We start from the raw sequence: 21,863 nt of genomic DNA, 5'->3' as shown, positions 1-21,863 counted from the left end.
ACAAAACGAAAAAACAATAGCGAGACAACACAGTGCGGTAATTAAAGTGACAACAGTTGGTAGCCCAGCCGCAATTGTAATTAGAAAATTGTCTTTAGAAACGCAGCTGCAGCTGCAAATTTGATTCAAAAGAATTCCTAAGCTGTTTTTCCATGAACTGAAACCGTTAGGAAATACTGACACAAATACCAAGCAGTGAAGAATTTCAAAAATAAGCGCTTTTCGAAGCAATACTGATATCATATTATGTGTTTCTTTGAATATTTCTTTAACATTTTTATTACTTTAGCTTTTGTAAGCATGTGGGTTCAATACAGCACATGATTTTAATGAGGTTTAAGCGTATTACTCTAAATTATCAATTCAATCATTTATAAAAATGTGCACAACAAAACTTTAAATTATTAACTTCAATTACTTCTAGCTCAGCGACAAAAATTAAAATAATCATGTAAGGAAAGGCTAAGTTCGGGTGTAACCGAACATTTTATGCTATCGAAATTTAACAGCTTAAATTCAGCTAGAAAGCTCGAAAATCATTATATCAGACATATTTTGGCTAGGAGAAGGTCTAGACTGATTGCGTTTAACATTAGTTAAGTATATTCGGCATTTGCTGTATTAAACTATCATATATCCATTATTAGAAGTTCGCTTAGTTTTGATATGTTTTCTTACATATTGAGCGATGTATACGATATAAAGTTAACAGATCAGATTACCGATCGATTACCCGATTTTACCCTGTTTGGGCTAAAAGGCACACTATCATAAGGAAAATATTATCTCTGAATTTCAATTCAACTCTAAGTTTTACCGATATTTTCGGTATAAAATTAGCTAAAGGCACTATTGTCCACACGCTCGGTGTCTGGATTCATACAACATTATTGGTACTTGATTTACAATCTGTAAAGTAAATGATTCGTATGAAAATTCAAATTTTTATATGAGAAGTAGGCGTAGTTGTTGTCCATATTCGCCCATTTTCACAATGTAACATACAAATTTCAAGATAATGTTATGCAGCGAATTTGATTGAAATTAGTCGATTCTTTCCTGAGATATACCTGTTATATGGATAGTGGGCGTGGTTATCACCTATTAAAAGGTGCGGTCATGTCCACTTTTCAAAAATTTTCAGCCCACAGGTACCCTTTTCTCCAACGATACCTTGTATAGCCCATTATTTGGTTACGCTTACGGTTACGCTTTACGCATCTGCAATACCAACCACTCTTAGGTACCAAAGAATACGTGAATCAAGGCTTATCATTATAACTTAATTTTTATCGCTTGCACGGACGGACGAATGGACGGCCAGACAGATAGTTACTCGAAATTCAATTCGTCTCGTCGTCGCAATATGTATATATAACCTATATCTATCTCGATTAGTTTTAGGTGTTACAAACAACGCTGCGAGAGCATTAGTATACGAGGTTAGTTCAAAAAGTATCTCGATTTTTTTATTTCTTAAGAAAGTGTTTATTTATTCACGAATACCTAATTTGTCCCCTTCAAAGTTATCACCCCTCGTATGAAATCCTTGAAAATCTAACTAGAATTCAATTACCAGGGAAGATTTCCGAAATATACTTGTACCATTTCATGCACATGTAACATATGTACAAGTATGGTATATATGTAGACGTATAAATAAATGTACTTCTTTCGCGGCATTTGCTTTTGCCGTTTTTATTTTGCAAGGAGTAAACAAACAGCAGAGTGGCGCAGTGGAAGCGTGCTGGGCCCATAACCCAGAGGTCCGAGGATCGAAACCTTGTTCTGCTAATAACTGATTCAAAAATGTGATTTGTTTTTTACAGTTTTTTTAAATAAAAATTTGAGCATCTACTTCATGTATATAAAGTGTTATATAATCTCATTTTATCAATCCGAAATTATTCGGAAGCTATAAAATACACTCTTTTAGAAAATGCATCATTCTAAAAGCCCTCTAATCTTTCAAGAGGTAGACTCAAGGACTAAATTAAGCGCAACAGCAATGAAATAGACCGAAACCAGTCAATTAATGATTTTTGAGCAGCCACATATTTCACTACAATTTCACTTTCCTGACTTGAGCATTATTCGCATAACAACGGTTCAATATATCTAATACGCCATCCTATCTTAACTTAATAAGTTAGGGTATATTTTATTGGGTATTGTATTTAAAAGTACGTTTGAATATTTGCCAATACTTCTTAAATATAATAATTTTAATAAATAATTAAAATTATTAACCCGCTTATCTTTACTAATCCAGGATATTACGTCTTAATTTTCCAACTCAAAGTCGTTACAATTATTTCCAGCCACCCAATCGCTCACATTGAAACAACGACGATTTTCGAAAGTCATCATTCAATAGTTACCACATATTTACCTTAACGGTTTTTTAATGACACGCTGTATTTCTTTTTAATTTTTGTTTAACTACCTTTTACCTTCACATATTCGCTTATGGCTTGTCAACAAGTGCAGAAAAAATAGAAAAGAGGCCATTCTATTCTCGAAACCAAAGCTTGTGACAAGCCGCAAGTGGAGCTGCAGAGCGGCTTATCTATCTGCGGTGGACACACCCAGAAAGTTTGCAATTAATAAGAGAAGCGCGATTTATTTTCATGGGTCAACCGCAGTCGCTTCGAGCAGCTGCTCGTGTGCTAGTGTGGTTGGGCCAACCAATAGTCGCCAACCGACAAAGGTCTCACCAATACATACACACATATAGATAATTTAAAATGAACGCGGATGAGATGCTTTTAATTCCCTTTTATTGTTGCAGCAACATTTTTACTCTGCGCTTCTTAGAAATTAAGGCGCGCGCGCACCAGTTGTCCTGCAGTTAAAACAATTTATTACCGCGAACATGTGTTCGGGCAGCGCATTAATAGTCAAGCGCTCGTAAGGTTAAAAATGGCAAAAAATAGAAGGGAAGCTTATCGCTTTTTTGTTGTTGTTTTTGTTTGTTTGTGAAGGCAGCGGAGCAGCATAAAGCATTAATGCTTAAGTGCAGCAGGAATTCATTTATCTTTGCATTGCCACAAATGCGGCCACTTACTCAGGCAGCCAGCCAACTATTTGTCCAAAAATTGATGAATAGGCGACAATGCGCGGTTTGCTTATAAAAAAAAAACTAACATGTGTTGAGATGTATGTGGATAGATGATGCAATTAGTTTAGTCGCGCGGTGCTAGTGAACAAAAATATATAAGGTGGGGAATAGTTCGAGTGTAATCGAATGTTAAGGACATAAAAGCTCAAATTGTTAAGCTTAATGAGAGTATGGCGGAACATTAGCGAAATAAGCAGGTAGTTTCAAAAATATACTCAGTATTATTTAATACTGAATATCTGATTTTAGCTTAAAGCTTAAAAACTTACTTTGGAAAGGAATATTAGTAAGGTAGGGAAAACTGAGAAAGGAAGCGAATATTAAGTATAAACCCTAGAAAGCTAAAGCAGCGTTATACATATGTCGCTGAATTTCTGATTTGTATTATAAAAGCTCAGTTTAGTGAGGATAAAGCTTGAAAGCTTGAACTCAGTAGCTTTTAGTAATAAATTTTGCAGGTTAATTCAATATAGTTGGCAACAACTTACATGACTAACAGTGAGCTGGTTTCCAGATGCTAAGGCTTATCACCGAGCATAAAACCTACAGCTAGTGTGAACTTTCGAAAAAAACAACACAATAACAACAATAACTGTTAATAGAGATTATTTTTGGTTTCATCCATGGAGAAAGCGGAATCACTTTTTTATTCTGAATATTTTGAATAATTATAACTCAAGTATTTTGCATTATACGTACAACACACCGTTAGATAAAAGTAGTTATTATTTCCGTCATATTTTCGAGAAGGGGTAAAGAAAGATATATATAGACATACTGATCCGGTAATGCGCATATAATCAAGTATACACCTACAAAATATGCATATACAAATCTACACACAAACGGCTGACAGTCAAACTAACGAGCCGATTGCGAGAAATTAGCATAAGTGCACGCATGCGCCATGTCCATAGGAACTGCATACCAAACAGCTTAGCGGATGCGGCGCAAATCTCGCATGGGATGTAGATTTCGCGCATGTGTGCATGTTGAGTGGAGCCTATCTTTCTGGCATACGCATTAACTAGAAATTAAATCATAGAACTCCGGTGTGTGTGTGTAATGCATTTGGGGACGACATGAGTGACTGAGTGCGAGCCTCAGCCTGCCCACAGTGAAAATGTGCCGCAGGACCCATATTTCATGCTGCGCCACATTAGTCAGACGCATTGCCATTTATCTGCTCGTATCGTCCGTGTCTGCCTGTCTATCTGTCTGTCCAATCGTCTGGCTGTGCCCGACGCATGCGCGCGCATAACGATTGACAACCACAAGACGAGCGCATAAGCACATAGGTGGAGGCACTAAAAATATGCATACATACATATTATATATTTGTATATATAGCTTAAGCATATGTATATATAAAAGCAGCATAGTGCTCAAGGGAAGCAACTATGAGTAAATATAAATAGTTGGCAACCAGCTGCGCGCATTAAAAGCTCCGCAACCACCGTCGGCGGCTAACCGCTGACCATCCTGGTTTTTTCAATCGCATTTTTCGTAGCTCCGAGTATTTGCTCCGTGGCATTTGGACGCGCCTTGTTTTGTGTTGTTCGGTTGTCGCTGATTGACTCGAGGCCGGGTTAAGTACGCGACAAACACTAAGCAACTTAACATATGTACCTATAATATCCGACAGGCGTGTGTGCGCATGTGCAAATGTCTGTAGCGCAAATATTTGGCGCTCGTACGTGTTTTGGCTGAACGCTTGATCGACCATATTGCGGCGGATTGTCGGCTGACTGTTGGCGTTGTGTCCACTTCGTGTTGAAAGCGCTGTGTTGCACACAAAACAATTTTCAATTCAACACCCAATTTTAAATCGTATACATAGGTATATGTCGTAATTGTTGTTGTTGTTGTAGTCTGTTGTCTTTTGGGTCACAAGCAAATCGGCTTTGTTATTGAAATTTTCTTGTGTTTTTGGATGCTGTTTTTTTTGTGGTTGTGTCTGCTATTTTTGGCAGCGTTTATAATACAATTTTTACGGCGGCATTTTGCCGCTTTAGTTTTTCAATTGTTTTACTTTACAGCTGTATGTTTTTCAATGTGTTGTTGTCGCTTTTGTCGGCAAAAATTCTACTTGCGCAATTTAACAATTTTTTGATTTCACAATTACTTACAGCAATGTTAAGCTTACGAATAATTGCGTTTATGCAAGCGAAGTTATAAAAATGTAATGGAAATGCTATCGCGAGATTAAGCAATCAAAAGACTTAAGCTGCGAACCTGGCGGACAATTAAGCTGCAGCATTTACTTTTTGAGGTGAATAAAAGTTTTATGGGGTTTATGTAATAAAAGCATGAGAGTGTTTTAGTGATGGAGAAAACACATGCATGGATTTCAGTTTCAAGTAAAATAGTTGATTTGAATTTTTAATAAAAAAAATTAGCTGAGCATTTCTTAGCAGTCTTTTATATGAAAAATTAAACAAAACATGTTGATTTTGAATAAAAGGATTTTCGAAATTATAACTTTAATGGAAGAATACATATATTTGATTAAATGCAAAGCATAAAATAGAAAAACAAAAGAGGAACGTTAATTTCGGTTGCACCGAAGCTAGAATACCCTTCACAAATATAGAAACTAAATATACTTAATTTTAGTCATTCAGTTTGTAAGTCAAGTAGTTCGATATGAAAAATTTCTTCGAATATTGGAGCGTTGCGTTGGACAATAATATATGTCGAACTTTATAAAGATATCTTGTGAAATAAAAATAAAATTTCATACTTGAACTTAATTTTAAACGATCAATTTGTATGACAGCTATATGCTATAGTAGTCCGATTTGGGAAATTTCTTCGAATATTGTAGCGTTGTTTTGAACATCCGTATCAAATTTCATGAAAATATTTTGCGAAATAAACATTTTTTATACAATAATTTAATTCTGATTGTACAGTTTGTATGGCAGCAATATGCTACAGTAATCCGATACCGGCGTTTCGACAAATGAGCAGCTTCTAAACAAGAAAAGGACGTGCGCAAAATTTCAGAAGGACGAGTTGTGTTTATATAGACTGACAGACGGACTTGACTAAATCGACTCAGCTCATCACGCTGATCATTTAAATATATATTTTATAGGATATCCGCTGTTTTCTTATGGGTATTAAAATCATCGTGGAAAACTTAATATACCCTGTTCAGGGTACAAGATTTCAATTAAAAGCGTATTATGATTAAATATTAAAAAATTTAAGCTGCTAACCTGAGAAAAAATTAAATCTAAATTTATACACGAGGAACTACCTAAGAGAGGATAGAGCTGCAAACTTGAAAAATATGTTTTTTTATGGATCTTACTCAATGTAAGTTAGAGTGGATTGAGTTTCTTATCAGGTTATTTAAAAAAAAGGATGAGCCGCTTGAGTTACTAGTGGCATTATTGAGCTCCCTTCGAGGCCAAGCATAAAATTAAACAACAAAAATAATTTCTGTAAAAATAAAACTTGGTGATACTAAATATATTAATTTTTATTTATGTATATATATATGTGAAGCACCTCCTATTCCAGTAACTTATTGAACTTATGCAAATCGGGGAGAGTTTAAAGAGTTAGGCATGCTTTGAAATTTCGATTTTTAGATTTAATGGTGCGGAAATTTTCTTTCCATTTAAAGTGATATCCATATACATTACCTTACAAACATAATTCGTATTCAGGTTGATACTAAAAATTCAGGATTACGAATATAAAATATGTTATAAATTATATTTTAAAAAGAGCTGTGGATTTTTTTTTTAATTTGCAGAGTTAGCTAATATCAGGAAATCGCAAAATAGTCGAAAGGTTAAGTGTAAGGCAATAAAGCAAAATTTATACAAATATATACATTTTTATAAAAATAACTTCTATAAGTTTTGAAAAATATTGCGGTCATTATTGATATTTTCTTATAATGAACCGAATATTGTCACCCATTGTCAGAAATAAATGAAAACGGCTACTTTTTACGCAAATCTCATCAAGGTCAGAAAATTTTCGGAGGTTGATAATTATCTGTCATTTAAAATTTTTACTCAGCCTAGATGCGAACGCCGATAATAATGACCTCATTGACACCGGATCAACCAACTACAGTGATAACAATTAGTAGTAGTATCCATTCCCTCGACAGTCGGGTCTACGTAACCGCAACGGACCCGGATTTTATCCAGCCAAGGACTGTCAACTCGGCAGAATTTTGCCGCTACAACAACAACATAATAATTAAAATGGAGTATAAAAACCTTAAGGTCATTGGTAACGAAAGAAAAAAACATCAGAGACGATTTGATACCAAAGATTATATTTATAGTCGATTTCGCAGCTTAATGCATTCAAAATGATTATTGGCTTAATTGTTTTACTAGTCTTGTAAAACAACATAAGCAGTGTTTAGATGCAGAAGTATAAGACCGATAGATATGAATTAAATGCTAATATTTTCAATATCTCATGTCTTACTATAAAAAGTTTAGATAAGAAAAATCTGCATTTATTTATTTTATATATTTATTGTTACCAAAAGCCTGTGCTAGTAAAAAATTCCAAAAATTATAAAAAAAAAAATTCGGCGAAAAATGTTTGTACAAAATATTTACTTATTTTTTAATCGAGTGAGAACTTTTCAATGTCTATTAAGTACACGACTGTACAGTATATACAAAATAACTTCAATATAATAGACTCCAATTTGTGTCTTGTAGATTTAGATGCCCTACATACATAACGAAAGGTCAAATTATCTTAGACGAAACTTGACACTTGAGCCTGAAGCATAATTATATTACACATAGGTTAGACGCTCAAATGCACGACAGTGCCTTTCCAAGTTGTTTATTTACATAAAGCACATCAAATATATCCTTGAAGCGTCCAATGAACTAATTTAATTTGGTTTGTTGGTTTTCTTTTATATAAAAGCATAGTAAGTAATATGGGGTTTACGTAGAAAAGAGCATTTTGTTAGTGTATATAATAAATATATTCATATGTGAAATTTTGACTTTCTGATCACTTGGTGACGTAAATATAGTATTTACCATTCCATTTTAGAGTAAAGTATATATTAATATTTAAAGTACACTCTCGCTTTCCTTTTCAGAGAATATCATACCTTGTTCAGTAACTAACGAAAAACAAATATCAATAAATTTAATAAGTTCCACGAATTTTAATTGTAAGCATCGCAAATAAAACAAAAAAATACTAAAATCCACATCATTATCTTCATCATTATCTTCATTATAATCATCATTATCATCAAGGAATCATCAATTAAATTACAAATATTGACAATCGCAAAAAAACACGAACAGACACTCCGTTCGACGACATCGAAACGTGTCGTGAATTTCGCAACAACACCAAATGCAGGCATTGTTGCATACAAATCGTTGTACAACAACAACTGTCATGTAAACAAGGCAGAAACACAAAAAACAGTTAAGAATAAGAAAAAAATAAGGAATTGAAAAACAACACGAAATTAGCTTTCAAAGTCAACTGAGTAAATTAGTGTGAATTAGTATTGGAACAATTGGTTAGCTTACATTGGCACCACTCACGTTGCTGACCAACACGCCACAGTAATCGGGCGCACCCTGTTTCGCCAACAGATTTATGCTGAAGCCCACCGCATCAGAGCTGTCGCCCATGGCCATGCAGGCCGCATTGCGATGATCGCGCGCATGTACTGCACCCGTGTAGGGACCGTTGAATTTCACTTTGATATTCATTGTGCCCGATTTGCATGTCGCCGTTACGCGTGGCGCAAATTCATTTTGTGTCGACAGTTCTTGTGTTGCCACCTGGAAGTAAATAGTAAATAAAAGCATGAGAAATTAGAAAAAACAAATCCATGAATTCAAATAAAGAGATAAGGTAAGAAAATAAAATTATTTTTTCAGGTTTCCGTTTGAATTTATTTTTGAGAATGATGCCACCTGTTTCATTTTTATTCAATTAAATATATAAGATAAATAGTAATAATAATAATATTTTATAATGGGTATCAAATAAAATAGGGATGTGAATAATTTCGTGTGCATTTTAAAGAAGGGTTGCCACATGTCTGAAATTCGTTAAATTATTAATGAAATCAAATTAAAGGTACTTGAGATTTCCATCAAATATATAAGACCGTCCATTTAAAGAAAAAATATGAATATAACCACACAAATATTTTGGTATATTGACGAGAAGTCTATTAAATAGATACATACATACATCTATATATCTATCTATCTTACTTCACTCATCCGCTCGAGTATAAGTTCTATCAAAAATTAACCTTTAAAGCTCACTACTGTGCTTTATTCGCGCCTAATGAGGCGCCTATTGTCCCACTTTACACCTTTTAGCTACACTTCAAGCCCCAAAGCAATTTTGCTGAATAATAATAGCAACAATAACAGCAAAGAACGAAAACAATTTGTGTTCATCAACGTAACATTGAGAAATTAATCAAACAAGTTATGAACAAGCAAATGGGCTGACATTAATCACAGCCGCCTCGGCGCGCGGCGTCACCTCCACATCTTACGGAGCTTACACTCCTAGCCACCTACTTATGACCTCTGGCTCGATTTAATGAGCAACACAGCGCGTCGAGCACCAATATTGGACGAACTCAACAAAGCGAATAAAGCAAATATTTGTATTTAGTGGTTACTTATTGGGAAGTCTGCTGCATTATCACAATTTCGCTCGAAGTTCTAAAAACAACAATAATAAAGATGGTGATCAAAAATCAGAAGCAAGATAAGTACTAATTGAGGTTAGATGAAAAGATGTAGGTAAAAATTAAGTGGAAAGTACAAAAAGGGTGTGTTATTAGAAAACTACCATATCGAAATTCTTTAGCTGTTAAAAGAAATGAAGCGAAATTCTTTTATTTCAATAGCCAGAACGTCCCATGTGCCGGCGCAAATGTCTGTGCTACCCACACGCTAATTGTAAATAACTGTATTGTGGCGGTTATTTGAGTGCAGATTGTGTGTTTGCCTCACATAAGCACCGAAGGTTGCCCGTAACGGTAGAACAAAATCAATTAATTTTTGAATTAAATTTATCGACACCGACATATGACGTACACACACAATCATACAAACTCATATACATGTTTATTGAACTAAATGGGCGTTCTATTGCGCACACATCTATATGTATACATATATGGCACAAATTAAATTAGAAAATTACTTACTTTAGTGAATTTGCACTTAAACAATTTTAAAACTTTCCTTCATTTTGTTTTGCAAAAATTTTTTTTTTTTATTTAAGTAAATTTATTTTTTAAACAAATATTAGCAACAAGATCACCTAAATTTGCCATTACACCTATAAAAGGAATTTAATTAATGGGTACAATATGTTGCTTAAAATATCTACAAGTCAAATAATAAAATTTAACTATCAAATTTTATAGCAGTCTTAACCAATGCAATGAGAATGTCTGTCATTTTATATTACCAATTTATTTTGCGAGCTAAATTACTCAAATGTATTATTTACTTACAAGAAGGGTTGCATTTTTTTATTTAAAAATTTAATAGATTTTGCTATTTTAAATTTGGGTATGAATAAAAAATTTTGAATTAAAACGTGTAATTAAAAATTTAAAATTGAGAATATATAAATCGTTTGAATCTATAAGTCTGCCGAGCACTGCTCTAGAGCATTAAAGATGATGGCTCTGTCTACTCTGTATTTTCGATTAAATTATTTTATTTTATTTTTCAAAATGCCATTTGATACGGTATTTGATACAAAGCAAAAAATTAATTCAAAAATTCATTCAATTAATTCATTATATTATTATATTTATTTCCAACCCTGCTTGCACCTAAAATAAAAATTTGATAAGAATTTAATGAGGCGAGCTTGATGAGGTGGAGTTCCCACGACAGTCGGGTCTACGTAACCGGAACGGACCCGGATTTATTTCGGCCAAGGACTGTCAACTCGGCAGAATTCTGTCGCTACAACAACAACAACAGGTGGAGTTTCTGTTTCAAGAAATTCTTCATGATTGTCTTGTTAAAAAGTTATAACGGTACTCGGTAAAGTAGTTATCTTTATTAAAGTATTTGATATTTGTGTAATATACCTAAGAATATACGAATATAAGCAAGTCTACAACAACATTTCTTAAAAATTTCATTTCCAAAGTACTCTTGTTTATTTCCAGAAGTTCATTGGCAAAGACCATCTAAATCAATCGATTCAGGGCCAATTGTTATTTAAATATAGTAAATAACTCAATGAAGTTCATTATGCATGCATTTGATAAAGGGTAAAGGGTGTTTATTTTTGCTGAAACCAAACGACAAGTAAGAAAAAACATGCGATTTTGGTCTTCTGAATCTCCTTTCATCAAGCTTTTCGCAGTCGCAGGTCTATGCCAATAAGATTTCATAGATCGGGCAAGTTGAGAAGTATCCATGTAATTGGAACTAAATTAAAAGTATAATATTCTATATCATTTAATAATAAACTGTATCATATCAAAATATCATTACTCTAAGTTTAGGGTCCAACCAAAAGGCTAATACCCTAAGGCAATTTGTGTACATGCGATATCTGTGATAGGTTTGCAAATCTAAAGTCAAAAAAATTGACTAAAGACAAAAATGTATGTGAAAAACGTCAGCAGTTATTTATTAAAGACTGATATAATAATCTCCCCAATATACATCACATTACTCTCAACTCCTGTTTGGGAAAGCTTTAAATCTAGTTTTAATAAATTTAAACTTTTTAGAAGAACTGAGGAGAAAATAAATAAAAAACATATACAAATGATTCAGAACAAGAATTTATTGATATCATTATGAGAAGTAAAAAACGGCTGATAGTTTACTGACTAGAGGCTGACTACTATTAGTAAACTATAATGGACTGATAAAATTAAAAATGCTTGAAATTCTATTTTAGAACCTGAGTTTACGTTTTTAAATGCGGTTTAACGAATCTTTTAATCTTAGACGTGAAATGTCAAACTTTTCTATAAACAGGATTGCAGTGCCAGCTCACAGTCTTTGATAAAACTCAAGCCTGCAAACCATAAGGAGACAGCGCAAGTTAGATAAAATCAATTTTGAATTGCTCTGCACCAGACATATTTCCAGGATCCCCTATGCAGATCAATAAGTAAAAAATATTCAGCTGCCATTGCGCGATTCAGGTCAAAAGGCTGCAAAAGTTAAAGTTAATGCCTCAGCGCGCGACTGAGAACGCGCCATGTAAGAAATCAAAAACGCTTTCCAACGCCAAGAACACACAAGCTTAGCTGAGATAAGAAAAGAGTGGAGAGGGTTAAGAGTCTGTTAGATAATTTATTGCCAACACTAATTTTGGCCAACTGCCTGCTGTCGCGGCAGCCAAAGCGATAACGCCACCGGCGATGGCGAGCTTGACATTGCGGCTATAGCGGTACACTACGCCAAGCCAATGCATATCACTGCCAAAATGGCGGACAGACTGTACTCGGCGATCGGCAGGTAATTGAATTTGTACTTTTGCGCCGACAAACAAATCGACTTAAGAAAGCCATGTCACACACAGCCACACATACCCGGATTTATATGCTCCCATTTACAGAGCCAAGCTCTTCTGTCTAACCTAAAGCACTGCGGCTTAAGAGAGAAAACCCCTTGGCACTTTGTTTAAGCGAAAGGTGAACGGTGAATTCGATCGCTTTGGCGCATGCGCAGAACGCTGACCATTTTGGCCATGTGGCAGCGATTCAATTGATAGAGTTTTTTGCATGCCGACGCGTTCTGGCGGCAACGATTGTTGGCAGCCACTGCAATTGCTTGATTTATTTACCTAAAGGTTGAGGTTTCTATAGCCACTATGGCACAGCGTGTGCTTGTACATTGTATATTATTCTAAATGTTTGGCAATATTTTATTGTGAGCGGTAAAGTTGTTTAGAAATTGGAGCAAATTGTAAAAATTTGATGAATGTGCAGTTTGTCGCTTTTGTTGTTTTACAATGTTATAGTTAAAGTAGTAGCAACATTATTTGTGAATGTGGAAGTAGGTCATTCAGAAATGCCACTAATAGGTTTATATTTATCAAACACGGTTGCTGTTAAGGGAACATGCCAGAGACGCATTTCTGCTTAACTTTATTTATTGGTTTAATTTTTATAGACTTTAAAACGCGCTTAAGCTGACTATGGTACCTAAATTAGAATATATACAATATATATATACATCATTTTCAAGTTAAATGGTGCAAAACTTATTCCTCGAATCATAATCTATTCAACATTTTGAGTAATATTATCTCCTAGTCGCACATTGTTTAATCATTTTCGAAGTCCATTAGAATTAGTATTCCAAATAAGTTTATTTTGCATCAAAATAAATAAACTATTGTAAGTTTCCTAAAAACATAACTATGCGAATTTGCAAACTGAATTAGAGCTTATGTAATTAACATAGGAACATATGATACTCTTAAACCATTCTTATTATTCACAATTCTCCTTACATCAAATTCAATAACTTGTAAAAAAAACTGTATATCAGGCAAAGTATTCCACACCAATTTGTTCACACAAAATATCAAATGAATTTTACAGCTTGCAGCCAGTTGAATTACTTTCTCGCTATTATGGGATAGCTTCTTAACAAAATTATCGGTTTGTCAATGTAGCGTCATTAATTTGACACAATGAATACCGCGTATATGATCGAATATGTATGTATATAAGGATAAAATAAGAAGGAAGTAATCAGAATAACTAAACTCAGACAAAATTTCGCACAAAGTAAGAATAATTGTATAAAATGTCACAAAATATTCGTCAACATATTGTGGAAGTGGAAATGTGCCAGCACCTATCAAAAAGGAAAATAGTTTCAAATATAAAAATTGCGTGAAAAGTAATACGTTCCATCTGTAAGTTTGTTATACTATTGTTTATATCCACTTGTGAATTTAATAAAATCAATTTTTTGCATTTATATCGAATGTGCAATGCGTATTGATGATGATGCGGCAAATAGTTTTGAAGATATGAGCGTATTTGTACGATTTTTTTAATTTAGTATAATCGACCCCAAAACTTTAAACACGTTTTTCTTGAAACACCGTTTTCAAAATCGGTGAGGAAAATTTATTATGGCTTTCTTAAATATATTTGTCAGATAATGATAGAAGAAATAAGAGAATAAGAAAGTAAGATAATAATTTCGATTTTTTAAGTCAATCAGAAGTGGACATTTTTTCCCAAAAAATTCTTTTCTCTTTACAAACCGCCAATTTTTGACTAGTCTTTCGATCATTATCTGTATTAATCTATAGTTATACAACAATTTTTTTGGTGTTTGGAATTTCGATAATTTTAAGCGGAAAAATATTCCTTACCACCAGACACTGTTTTTGGAAGGTTCTCCTAAAGATCGGCTATCGGCTCGAGAGCCACTATTGAAGTACATTTTATATATGTATGTACATTTATTATTAGATTGTTATTTCAAAAATGCTCAAAAAAACCGTTATTTCTGACTTGCAAGTGGTCATAACCCCTTAAAATTACAGTTAAATAAAAAAAACTATTTTATCTTTACACGATTTTGAAATCGCTGCTGATATTTGATAGGCCTTTTTTATTTTATAATATTGTGAACTAAATTTCGTTGAACAGTTTCGTATATAAAAAAACCAGGCAGGAAAATGGTTTCCTGATCGGTTAGCAGTGCCAAACCTGCCGTCGATATGGTTAAGCAGCACCTCATCGCTTTATTAACAAATGTATTTCTTGCGGAAATTAAGTGTTGTTGACAAAGATACCCATAGAACCGCCTGTATATAAATGCATACTGCAAGTATCTACATATATCTATATATAAGTACAATATACTGTATAGTAGAGAATATATTCGGTAGCATTTCGGCATGCATCATGCTTTGCTAATCATATTTTAATAAGAAATTGCTAAACTGGAAAATTAAAAAAAAAAATTTGAGCTATTAGTGGAACAAATTAAAATCCAATATATAAATATGGAAGTAAACATAAGTGTGTCTAAATTTCATAAGCTGCTCTTGCGGACACAATTGTGATGAAAAATTCATTTTATAAATGAGGAGCTTGCAGTTCAATGTCTTTATTATAAGATATACATTAGTAAAATATATCAAAAAAAATCTTATGAGATCAAATTGTAACGAAAATCGTGAAATTGCAAAAGAAAAATAGGATGGGGCTAATTTTTCTTCTCATGCCAGACGCTGCAATCGGACATATACATATGGTACATATATATTATACACTTATATATATATAAAGGCAAAGCAAGTAAAGTCAATCAGAAAAGAGCTTTATAAACAAAAACGAAAAATGACCGAGTTTATGCCATTGCCTTTATGTTGGTCGTGAGAAAAATTGTCATTAAGCTTTGAACTCTCTCAGAATCACAATAAAACACTATTTAAACATCAATATTGCATTGAATTTCCCGCCACTCCCGGAAAGTCAGCCGATCAATTGACAATCAAATAGAGCGCTTAGTGCCGAACTTTTATTGTCAACATTGCAAAGCGCGTAACTGCTGGGAAGACAAATGTTGTTGTAATGCTCCAATTGTTGTTGTAAAGAAAAATTGTTGTTGTCGAAATGTAAGATTTGCAAATAAGAAGTAAGCAAACTGAAGCCAAAAAGGTAATGAATGCAAAACCGACAAACGGCAATTGGAAAGACAATAATTACAACAACAATACTCCATACAGATATATATTGTAGACCGGAAAAAGCTATAAAGCAGTACGTATGTAAGCAAATTCAGTTTTAAGCTGAGCCGCAATGAAAGTAGCACAATCCGAACTGTTACTCTTGTTTGATGGCAGCTGCGACTGCGCAGTGGCGCTAACCCAAAATACCTGCTGCCAACTCGTTCGACGTAGAACGTGCAACGCATTTGTGCAGTGCTTTCCACTGTCGTTTCGATATGCTCGTAAATTGTTGGTGTAATAGCGATTGCACGGCGCTTTGTTGTTGGTGGCATGAGTGCAAAGTGATCCAGTAAAGGAGAGAAGAAAAAATCGAGGCGAAAAAAATAACAACTAAATAAATTATTAACTGCATGTGTCTCGCATTTGGGAGTGTTTCGTGGTCAAGATTTTTTTGCAAGAAAAGTTGACTGGGAAAAGAATTACAAAAAATACAAAAGCAAATGCAAGAGTGGCAGAACTGCTGCTGCGGCAAGTGAAGCGAGAATGCATATAAAAATAATACGGACGGACAGCTATGAAAGCAGCATGACGCATGCCACACACAAACAGGCATACACAAATTGGTTCAGCCCCTTTTTCAACTGGTATCAAGTATCAGAAGACATTTTAGAAAGTTATTTCTAATACTGTGCACCATATATTCGATCGTATAGTTTGACAATGACAAAATAGGCCGTGAAAGGAATGCAAACTGTCTTAATTATGACATTGTTAGCAGAAGAGAAAGAGCGAAAGAAGTCAAAGGTAGTTTGAAAATAAAAGTTTAAAACTTCATGAAAATATATGATTCGTGGTTACCAGGTGTTTGAACCAAGAAAATTAATTACATAAAAGAACAGCGTAATATAAGCATAGCATAGAGGAAGGTTAATGAAAATTGTAGTTTAAAAAAAAATCTTTAAGGAGTAACCCATTTATTTATTTTATATCAAATAAATTTATAAAATTCAGATTAATTATATTTATTCAAAAAACTTGGTTATAAAATATAATAAATCTTACAGTTGAAACATATTTCGTAAAAAGGTTGCCACTTCTTTCAAATTTTTAAATCACTAAAGTTTATAAAATAAATAATAAACAGTTGAAAAAAGAAGGTTGCTACATATTTAAAAATTTTAGTTCAATAAAATGTTTAAGAAAAACGAAGCGATTAATTCGATTATCAAATTAAACAATTTGAACAGCATTTTCATTTATAAAATGAACAATTTTTCAAGAAGGACTACCATTTCTTGAAAGCTTCCAATTCAATGAAATTTATAAGATTATTACTTATTTATTTATTTTCACATGAAAAGTTAATAAATTATTCAAGAGAAGTTGACAGCTTCCATGAAATGCCATAAATATATATATCAAACTGAGTAGGTTCAACACAGTTGAAATTTGAATATATTTTTGTGTTGAGTTGCCATCTAAATTCATTTTCAATTAAATGAAAATAAAAATATAAACAATATCATGTGGATATCATATTGGATAGGGTTAGCAAAGCTTACAGTAATGTTTTTATAGCAGTTGATAAGTTAACAATATCTTCCAACTTGAATAGGTTTGGCGGTGCTTAAAATGGAACTTTTTTTTTGAGGGTTGCCACCTTTTTTATTTTAAACCTAACGGTGTAAAATATATAATATTGAAAAGGGTTGCCATCAATTTAACTTTTTTAATTTAAAAATTAATAAATTGTTTCAATAAATTTCACGGAAAACATGACCATCAAATTGAGCAGGGTTTGCAAAGCTAACAGATAAAAATACTCTCCTTTTTATGATATAGGTAATATACTTTAAATATGTAAATGAATTGAAAATTAACTCCTTTGCCTCTTAAATGGAAATTGAAGGCTGTTAATTCTCGATTGCCTATAACAAAGGTAAACAAGCCATGATTTCTACTTCAGCTCTAACAACAACAAATATAAACAGCGCAAATCATATGAAAATAAAGTCTGCTCAAAGTTACAGCAGGAAAATATAATCTAGGAACGCGCAAACAATTATTTGTATCACAGCGGTAACGAAAAAATTCTACACCGGGATAAATACATATATACACACATGTATATTATATATACAGATACAAAAACTGCAACGAGTGGCCATAAAAGCGACGAGAAATGAATCCAGTAATGGAAACCCAAATACATATTACATGCCCAACAGTTAAGGCGTTGGCTATGAAATGTCGTCATGGCAGTAAAAATTGAAAAGGAAAACCAAGCACTCAAATAACACTAAACTGATAAGCCAATATTTGCAAAATAATTGTTAGCTGCCCTGTTGGAATTTTTTCAAATAATGATCGCAGAATTTTTCTGACAAAAAATAATTATTATTATTGACATATAAGCAAGAAACGCAGCCTAATTAAAATCATCTGTTTTTGTTGTTATTTTTTTACCATCGTACTTTTTCCAGAAAGTGCTTAATAGTTCTTTTGTGGTGTAAATTTTAGGTTTATGAAAATCCAACAGTCTTCTAGTTACATAGTAGGTATTTTGGTTTCGAGATCGGCTTCTGGACTCCCTTGTATTGAGCATTAAAATTGCCTGATGTTAATATTTTTTACAGCTTTCTTATTATTTTTGGTAATGGAATTTTTTTACTATGTAAATGAAGCATAACTATGTCTAAGCGAGTGGAACACCGTTATAGCCAGTTACCTATAGTTATAACTGATCGGATCGAAAATACGATTGCTACATCGTTAACCAAATTAATGTCTCGTGCATTAATGACATTCCTTTTTATTGTAAAAAGGATGTAATTTACTGAGCCAAGCAAACCTTGGTAATCAACATAGAAAAGAAAAGTTTGTTAGTGCAGATTTCTTATAGCTGTTAAACAACAAAAAATCAAGTATTTACAACATTTTCATCTTGATAATGTCTGTTACTATTCCTTCCACAATTACTCCAAATTTGTATTTAAGCCACTCGACAGTTTCACTCTATCGAGGATTTTGTTGTTCACTGGATTTTCTAGCGAGTTTTTAAGATTTTTTTTCTAAAATAATAGATAATGAAAGATTTTCTCATTCCTGTAAAATAAATTGAAACGTTCTAAATGCATCAAAGACTTCCGACCATAAACATTAGTTTTGAAAATAATTCGACCTTATCTTATCTCTTCAAAAGTGATTATTATACTGAATAGAAGACATTCGCCTTGCCAATAATTCCTACTGGGAAAAACAACTTTGCCAATAGCTGAGAGTGACAGAGTTCAATGCTCTGTCCAATGCCGTTGAGGGTCGTAATTGGTCAGCGCATTGTTGTTTTAAGCCGCCCGCGCGCTATCTCACTTCGTACAACAAGCCAATTGCAGCAATAAAACGCGGAGTTTTTAAAACTCTATTACAATTCAAAGTTGTGCGTATGAGAAAAAGACTGAAACAATATTTAAACATTTTTTTGCTTTTAATATTATAGAACCTACTAGCATATTGGCACTTTAACCACGACTAGTCGCACCAACAAATTCTTTTTGCTTTGCTGAGTTAGTCTGCTTTTTAATCTGTTTTTAGCGGTATTGAGTATTCGTAAAAAAATTGAAAAAATCAAAACAAAGAACCTTATATCCGTGAAATATTGCAAAGCTGAGCAATTATTACGTAGCACGCTCTAATAACTTTTATGTTACAAATATATATACACTTTTTTATTTTTTAACGCCAGCTCAAATGTGCAGTTCTAGTAATATACTAACTGATATTTATGCATAAACACACATACAAAAACGTATATGTGTTAGTGTGTGCCAATATGCATGATAATAAATTTTCGTGTAAACAACCGCTGTTGGTTTTGTTGTACTTTATCTACCATTTTGCCATGAACCAAAGTTGTTGCTTTACTAGCTTTGTAATCAGCATATAGATAAGTTTATTGTGGCTTGTTCTGTATATATAAATACCAACATATGTATAATATATAAGCATATATGTGATTATATCGCACTATTTCAAATGAAAGTGGCATATGTTTGCACGATTTATTCAAATTTACCTCGTTAATATTTGTATTTAGTTTCCGAACAACTGCATAATTGACAGTGGCTTTTAGAGCTAGCCGCATTGGTGTTGGGCCTTGAATTAATTGTAGCAATATAGTCTTAAATTTTAGCTAATAGTTGCTTTAACTAATTAATAAAGTGGCATAAACATGTGAGAATATGCATGAAATGTAGTCTAATAGGGTGTGCAATATACGATAACATTGCGCAACGGTAAAGTATAACATTTTTTACATAAAATGCGCTTAATAAAAGCAAAATACTTGTCGTAAAGTTCTCCAGACAAGTGTCGAATGCAAGTAGTCTAATTTGCATGATATATGATTCACGCCAGTTATTGGTGGGGTCAGTATGGTATCCGGTTTCAGAGCCAGTCGTGAAAAGGACGAAAAGTAGTCAGCCTAAAGAATATTAAGACATTCGTATTTAAATTATATTATATACTAATTTTGAAGTAATTTTGTCTGCAATTAGAGTTGAATATATTTCATTCCACAAAAGTTCGTCGCTTAAGTCTTTTAATATTAGGGAATAAATAAATGTACATAATTTATTATTTTTACTTATGTACATATTTACATATTACAGTACCTTTGAAATGAATATAGCCACAGATGAATACGACGAGAAATAATACTATATATTTCTTATAATTTTTTTGGTAAACAATAGAAATAAAAGAACTAATAAGGCGATAATGTTCGGGTTTAGGTAAGAATTTATAGCTACATACAAAAAACATTAGTTTAGATGGAGTTGTAAAAGTAATTTCAAATCGGTACTGGAAATGATTTCTAAATAAGCAGTAAAAAGAGTTACTAGAAAACTTTTGCATAACATATTACACACTACTTACCCATTTCAAGGGTTGTAAAGTTTAAAAATTTTTTTAGTTTGAAATTTTTTTTTAATTTCAAGTCGATTGGAGTATAATTGACGAACTTTGAGTATTTTTATACCTTTTTTATGAAAGTTTTATGGCAGATTTTTTAGTATCTAAAACATTGAAATTAATTAACTTACAAGATAACGGAGAAGAGTTATTTTTAAATTTGGTAATAATTTTACTTTACTTTAATAAATTAACCGTTTTTTCGCAAAAACGTTTTTTCTCTCTTAATGTTTAAAAAAATTAACAATTTAAATTCGTTGAAATAATTGCTGCCATTGCCGTATTTTTTTAATATTCCGTCTGGAAAATGTTATACAACATGCACCATTGGACTTAATAAAGAAGTTTTAACAGTGTCCCCACAAAAATTTCACAAAAATATGCATATTTATGATGGAATTAACCTTACCTGCAAGAACATCCAGACCATCTAAAACCGATATTAGTGTTGACAGAATCATAGTAAATAAGAGCGAAGTCGATCCTTTTAAGTCAGCAAGACAATTTATATTCAAAATGAATGAAGAATATTGGAAAAATGGACTGGTATCACTAGTTGGAAGTATAAAGAAATAAAATAGAGCTATTTGTGCTTAAGTCTATGCCAATGTACTAGATTATGAGGCAGGACGATTGCTGGGCAATAGAAAAATTTAAATATTGAATTTTCCTGCGGAAGGCCGGGACCTTATAGAAAATTTATGGAATTACAAACGCCAAGACAAGAATAGCAAGGAAAAGATTTAAAAAATTTATGGATTTATGGGCTGTAGTTTAAGTGTTAGCTTGGTATTGAACCCCAAAGAACCAATGTCCAAACTGGTGAAAAGCATGCAGCGGAGATGTGAAGAAGTAATTAAAAATGGTGAATACGAGCAACGTACAAAATACTAACAAAGTGAGCAATATGGCAAGATGGCATATATTAATCATTTGGCAATTTTTCTACCCTGAGTAGGGTATATTAGGTTTGCCACAAAGTTTGTAACACCCAAAAGGAAAAATCGGAAATCTTATAAACAAAATTATATATATAAATTATCAGCGTGACGAGCGTTAGTTGATTTAGTCATGCGCGTCT

At 32.9% G+C, this 21,863-nt stretch overlaps 1 protein-coding gene and 1 non-coding gene across 8 annotated transcripts in view; one reads left to right on the top strand and one right to left on the bottom strand.

Annotated features, from left to right (window-relative positions):
* The window catches only part of LOC106624655 (uncharacterized), an 81,443-nt gene that overhangs the window by 20,915 nt on the left and 38,665 nt on the right, over positions 1–21,863 (bottom strand). For 4 of the 7 annotated variants that reach the window (XM_036368816.2, XM_036368821.2, XM_036368820.2 and 1 more), the window contains exon 3: positions 8,674–8,931. In XM_036368816.2, the coding sequence (XP_036224709.1) occupies positions 8,674–8,931 (258 nt within the window). Of the gene's footprint in view, positions 1–8,673; positions 8,959–21,863 lie in introns of those variants that run through there. The other 3 variants (XM_036368817.2, XM_036368818.2, XM_036368819.2) reach the window with 3 other exon arrangements.
* Positions 1,723–1,794, top strand: TRNAM-CAU (transfer RNA methionine (anticodon CAU)). Its single transcript has one exon. It is a non-coding gene; the product is annotated as a tRNA-Met (tRNA).

The sequence above is a fragment of the Bactrocera oleae genome, chromosome 2 (assembly GCF_042242935.1).
Source record: "Bactrocera oleae isolate idBacOlea1 chromosome 2, idBacOlea1, whole genome shotgun sequence".
In the NCBI taxonomy this organism is placed as follows: Eukaryota; Metazoa; Arthropoda; class Insecta; order Diptera; family Tephritidae; genus Bactrocera; species Bactrocera oleae.
The sequence above is the reverse complement of the archived record's forward strand: the minus strand, read 5'-3'. Positions and strand labels throughout refer to the sequence as shown.